This window comes from Oryzias melastigma, unplaced genomic scaffold (assembly GCF_002922805.2).
Source record: "Oryzias melastigma strain HK-1 unplaced genomic scaffold, ASM292280v2 sc01840, whole genome shotgun sequence".
Taxonomy (NCBI): domain Eukaryota; kingdom Metazoa; phylum Chordata; class Actinopteri; order Beloniformes; family Adrianichthyidae; genus Oryzias; species Oryzias melastigma.
The window spans coordinates 1-6,451 of record NW_023418420.1 but is presented as its reverse complement, the minus strand read 5'-3'; the positions used below and the strand labels follow the sequence as shown (position 1 = coordinate 6,451).

Below are 6,451 nucleotides of genomic sequence, written 5' to 3'. Positions count from 1 at the left end.
GTGTGTGAATGCGGTTTTGTGTGTATATCAGGCAATTGGTGCTCATGTGTGCCTTGACAGATGCTCAGGTGTGCCTTGACAGATGCTCAGGTGTGCCGCGGGAAATGATTCAAGTTAACTTAATCGGTCTAATAAACATTTAGCATTGCCAGTGTATTAGATAGCACATGTGTTCATGTGGAGTAAGCCTGTGCTCATTTCCCATCATCCCTTTGTTTCCACTCTCTCCTGCTAGCTTATAGCCCTTTACAACCTCAACCTAAGATTGAGTCAGAAACCAACTCAGATGAGGAAAATGAAGACGTTAATGGATCTTAATGGGCTTAACTCCATGGGGGTCCTTAGGCGAGATCAGTCACGCTGCTGCTTTAAGTATGTAACCACAAGGCGGCCCGGGTCTGGGTCTCCCTGTGCCAGGCCCCAGCCCGGATAAAATAAAACTCTCTGCCAAACCATGAATCAGAGAAAGTTGATTCATGACCTGACAGGGTTATGAAAGGTAAACAACAAAATGTCCTCCATCATGAGAAAAACGCTACAAGAACATGTTAAAAATGTCAAAACCCAATTTTCATCGGAGTGGGTCTTTGAGCTGAGCTGCACTCCAGCAGTAGAGCAGCACCAGACTCACAGAGGTCCAGTGAATGCAGTTCTCACATGAACACAGTCACTGAGCCTGTAATATAACTACTAGGGCCGTAACAATTCATACAATACAGTTCATATCATAACTTGTGGTTACCCATACAATTCATAGTCAATATTTTTTCATTTTGAACAATGCGATTCTCTGACCTAACATGGATCCAGGACATTAAAACTTCAACCAGTGAAACCCACTCACTCACCTTGGCATATTCAATCTTCAGAGTGCAGCAGCCAGAGTAGATGTCCGCTCCGTTCAGAGAGGCTTTAGCCCTCTGGGCACTCTGGACTGAATCGAACGTGACATGGAAAGGTTAAGGTTTGCTCGGACTCTATAAAAAACAAAGGATCCACTTTATTGAACATCAGAAAGAAACGATCTTTGAATCTAAAAAGGATATTCGACCATGGCCTGAACGCCGTTCTTTCTGAAGATAACGATCCTCTGGACGGGACCGCAATTGTTACAGATGGTGTAGAGAACATCCTGCGGAAACAGAAACAAAATCCTTAAAATCACAGCAAAAAGAGTCGAGTTCCTTTGGAATTTTCAAATTAAAAGTTCAGAGTTTACACAGCAGCCTGAGATGCATTTTGTGTGAAACAATACCTCAAACTTTCAACATCATAGTTCTGTGATGTGTCACATCTTTAGGTTTAATGGAACTTTTCGGGGGAGTTTATCACAAACGTTTTTTGGCATAGATGCATCAAAAATAAATCAAGCAAAGCAGGAACAAGAAGCATAATGATAAAAACTGAATCTGCTAAATCTGGATATAGAAAACGTCTTCGGGAAAAATAGTGAAAAGCAGTTCCATGTGTGACATGAGTGGTGAAGCTGGTATTTCTAGTATTGCTCGTTTCTTTTAAAATTGGAACCGTTGGTGGTTCAGTGATAGGAGTATGACCATGAACACGCCACAGGATAATGATAAGATTCGAGAAGAGGCAGGAGTCTTTCAGGTAGCTCAGGAACTGATTTAAGCATGATGACAAGGCCTGCATTTCAGCGGCTGGATAGCTTGGTTAAGTGAAGGACTGGCAGGGGTTTGATTCCCCGATGACCTTCATCGAGTGTGGGTCCTTGAGCAAGACCGTTTGGGCTACTACCCAACTACAGATCATTTTATTTTATTGTTATTAATGGCCCAACGTTATCTTGCGCTTATTTTTAACTTGTATAATTTTGACAAAATATCTTTTTATAGATATTGAAAGTTACTTAAGTTTTAAGTTGATTTATTCTGGAATAATATTCCTGCCATTTTGCTATTCAAAATTATGTCAAAAAGTTACGGTTTAAAAGTTTTAAAAAATTGGCATTCTGTTAGCTTTTTGGACAATATTTTTGCATTTACTACGATTTTTTTTAGGCGATTTTGGAGTTCATCTAATATTTCAGCTACATGCTAGCTATTTTGGCAAATTTAGGCTTTTTTTTTCGTTTTTCAGGCTGTTTGGAATTTATCTAACATTTCCAGAACATGCTAGTTATTTTGGTGAATTTAGGCTTTTTAAAAAAGTTTTTTTAGGCTGTTTTGTAGTTAGGCTAATATTAAAAAGCCAGCTGTTTTGGCTAATTTAGGCATTTTCCACTTTTTTGGGCTATTTTGAAGTCTAGCTATTTTTAGCTACATGCTAGCTGTTTCGGCTAACCTAGGTTTTTTTTATAAGCTAATTTGGCATTCAGCTAATATTTTAGCTGGCTATCAGCTTCAGTAATATCAGCTATCAGCATTTCAGGCTTTCATCTTCAGCGGCCAAATTCAGCTTACAGCATTCACACTTATCGCAGGTAATGCTATATATCTAGTTCATAATTGTGTTAAAAAGTTACGGTTTTAAAGTTTTAGAATTTTGTTTTAAAGTGTTCAATAAATGTTCATCCTGTTTGACCTGCCACCTAAGGTGTGTTTTGGATTTTGGCTCCCTGTGCGATTGAGTTTGACACTGCTGCCCTAAAGAGGCAGAACAGACGATCTGACCTTTAGATGAATCTACATGGACTGAAGATCATCAAACTTCAAAAATATTTTCAAAAAAACTCAATTTAAACAATTAAAAAAGTCACTGAAGAAAATGTGAAACTTTTTGAGCAGAGTGATCTATTGTATGAAGAGAAATTGAAGTAGGTGGAATTACTTTTAGCAGTTTCATGGATGCACTAGACTCTGGATATGAACAACAGGCTCTCTACTTCAAGCATGTGTGCTGAGATTCATTTGTAACCACCCATTTTTTGCCATCTTATCGGATCCAGATGACCTGACACTTATATTTATGTGTGATCCCTCCCATGACAATTGTGGACAAGGGTGGACAGGTTTTAATGTCTGCCACAGACACCAATGAAGATAAAAAAATCCTTAAAAAATGTAAGTGCATTGTCTTGTGGGGTCCAGATGACCCCATTTTTAACGTAAACATGCCTAGGATAGCACAAGGGTTAAAGGATGTCACGTTACCGTAGTGATGGGATAGATGGGGTTCAGGATTGTGAGAAGCAGGACATTGTTGACGCTTCGCGTGTCGTCTGAGTCTCCAGGACGAGAGATCTTTTGTGAGGTGGAGTAGTTGATGAAGGCGGGGTGGCCTGCTATGTAGACCTGGTTTTCTGCCGCGTACGTCACAGCGTTGCAGGAAGCGTTCACATCCTCGTACTCCACCAGGGCCTGCCGCTTCTTGGGCATCATGACCACATAGCTGCAAAGATAGTTCCAGAAGCCTGAGCAGGTCGGTCTGCAAAAATGTGTCTACTTTTTTACATCAGTAGACATTTCAAGCAGCTATGCCCAGAAAAACAAGTTTTGTTTTTTTTTTTACACAGGAATTTACAATTATAAAATGAAAATATGCAATTATCAGAGCAAGACCATTAGCTAAAGAAGGGGCGGCGGTAGGGGATGCTGTAGAAACTGGAAGATTTAGCAAAGCAACTCCAAGTATATAAAGGTATATTTAAAAATAATAATTTTGCCCACACTTATTTCTTGCCATGAGCTTCCATTTAACATTTGATGTTTATCGTGTTTGTCTCTTTTTTTTTTTGTGACAAAGCCTCACTGAAAACAGTAGGTGGTGCATGCAGTACCACTGTCTCAACAGAGAGGGCGCTGAGTTTTCTTTTGTTCTTTATTTGATACTAATAAAGTTTATTCAATAAGAGCCATATTTTATGTTTTGCTTTGAGTGACTTTTACTGCTATTTTCTGTTGATCCTCTTGTTCATTTTTTTTCTGTTTATGAATGTATCTTAAATGTTGTTAATAAAGTTAAAAAAAAAAAACCTTTGACTGACAGTAAAAATGGCGGATGTCATTTCATTTAAAAAACGAGTAAAAGTGGGACTTTTACTTTCCTGTTGCTTTCCTTTTTGGAAACTTAATTTTACTTAAAATGAATGAGCAACTCCTTTCAGTCACAGCAACCCCAGTGAAAAAATCCTGGAGCCGCCCCTGAACTAAAGACATGTCCGTTTTCCTGAGGACAACAGAGAGCATCTTTGTCACGTGCTCGGATCAACCCACAGGCACGCGCGCACATCTCCTTACCTTATAGCGCCAAACTCCTGCAGGGCCTCCACCAGGTCCGCCTCCATGACTCCATCCACCAGCCCCCTGATGTGCACCACCGGGGAGGGCAGCGGTTTGTGCGGATCATCGTAGCTCTCCTGGAGAATAGACCGCCGGGCCGGTTATTGTGGAGGCAGCCGTCGGGTACCGAGAGAAACGGGAAGCGGAGGGTTCCGCTGACCCGGAGACATTCGTGTGATTTCTAAACACGCCGTTATGTGTGAGTGAATTCAGTCCACGGCGAGGAGCCCCGGTGAACGAGGGCTCCGTGAGCTAATGCTACTGGGTTTGTACGCCTCCGGTGTTGAGATAAATCCCGTTTTTACACAAACCCCTGGACTTTAAAAACCCGAAAACAAACCCGTTTCTACGCAGTAAAACGTGTTCTTCCGGAACCGGCGTCCAGCACTCACCGTTGTCATCCCTCCGTCCTCCGTTTTCAGTCTTTTCGATGCTCGGCCGCCGTCTCCGTGGTAGCGGCCCGAAGCGGCAGCCATGTTGTCCCGTTCCGTCAACCCAGCGCGTGCTGCATTCAGGTTCCGTGGGGAAGATTGGATGTTTTTAAGCTCGCCTCCGTTTCTTGGTTATTCAAAGCTAAACGCTCTGGTTCTTGCCTTTGCTTCAAAACAAGGACTTGCTATCGACATTAAACTAATTTTAAATCACGTTGTTTAATTTATGATAGAAAGATTTTTGATTATTTTTTAGCAATATGACTCATCCATCGCAATTATCATCAAACTCATTAAAGAACTCTAAATCCGTTTGACGATCTTTGCCGATGAGCCGTAAATGTATCAGAGAAGCACGAATCTTTGATATTAGTCCTGTAAAGCCTGGACCGTTTAATCCTTTACAGAAAATTACAGTCTTTTGAACTTAGAGCCCTTATTGGTCCCTCTGAACAAACAGAAAAACAAAAAGAAATTTAGTTGTTGGAATTAGTTCTGATTTATTTTGCATATAAAGTATTGGTACACAGTGTGCCACTTATAGAGCTCCGGATCACATATATGTGACTCCTGGCAGTCATTCAACCATTTTGGATGACGCTGAAGCTGGCTTCCGATTCACAGCTTCCTATTCGCGAGAGCGTTCCACTGTATTTTTCGAACCCAGACCACCTAAAAACAGGTCCTGATCAAAAACTACTGTACCTAGACAGTTCAAACCAGGATTAAATTATGCTTTAGATAGCAAAGAATAAATAAAGTATATTCTCTGATTTGTGAAAGCTTTTACTGATGTGTGAAAATGCAAAATTGGATGATTTTATCGCATTTTTTGTAATCTGACCATATAAAAACCGGTCCTGTTCAAAAAGTACAGTATCTACACAGCTCAAGCATGGATTAAATTATGCTTTGAATAATAACAATTATGTCAAACATAGTCTCTAATGTGAAATATAATGATTTTTATCGCATTTTTTGTACTCTGATCACATAAGAACAGGTCCTGTTCAAAAACTACAGGATTTAGACAGCTCTAACCTGGATTAAATTATGCTTTGAATAATAAAGATTATGTCAAACATAGTGTCTGGTTTGTGAAAGCTTTTACTAATTTGTGAAAATGCGAAATAGGATGATTTTTAATCGCATTTTTTGCACACTCACCAGTTAAAAACAGGTCCTGTTAAAAAAACACTGTACTTAGACAATTCAAACCAGGATTAAATGATGCTTTAGATAGTAAACAATAAATAAAGCATAGTTTCCTATTTGTGAAAGCTTTTATTGATTTGTAAAATTGTGAAATATAATGAGAGACTATGTTTAATTGTTTCTTTACTATTTAAAGCATAATTTAATCCAGGTTTGAGCTGTCTAAAACCTGTAGTTTTTGAACAGGACCTGTTTGCTATGTGATCAGGGTGCAAAAAATCCGATAAAAATCATTATATTTCACATTTTCACAAATCAATAAAAGCTTTTACAAATCAGAGACTATGTTTGACATAATTGTTATTATTCAAAGCATAATTTAATCCATGCTTGAGCTGTGTAGGTGCTGTACTTTTTGAACAGGACCTGTTTTTATATGGTCAGATTACAAAAAATGATAAAATCATCAAATTTTGCATTTTCACAAATCAGCAAAAGCTTTCACAAATCAGAGAATATACTTTATTTATTCTTTACTATCTAAAGCATAATTTAATCCTGGTTTGAACTGTCTAGGTGCAGTAGTTTTCGAACAGGACCTGTTTTTAACTGGTCAGTGTGCAA

General features: G+C 39.2%; 1 protein-coding gene across 1 annotated transcript; it reads right to left on the bottom strand.

Moving 5' to 3' along the window:
• Positions 1 to 848: 848 nt before the first annotated feature.
• On the bottom strand, positions 849 to 5,220 carry LOC112138242 (heterogeneous nuclear ribonucleoprotein L; the record flags this gene model as incomplete). The annotated part of the gene is given in 5 exon segments (XM_024260809.2): positions 849 to 945; positions 1,047 to 1,132; positions 3,114 to 3,351; positions 4,200 to 4,318; positions 4,634 to 5,220. Coding segments are annotated over 5 exon segments (624 nt in total), but the record flags the coding sequence as incomplete, so codon positions are not given.
• Between the last annotated feature and the right edge of the window lie 1,231 nt (positions 5,221 to 6,451).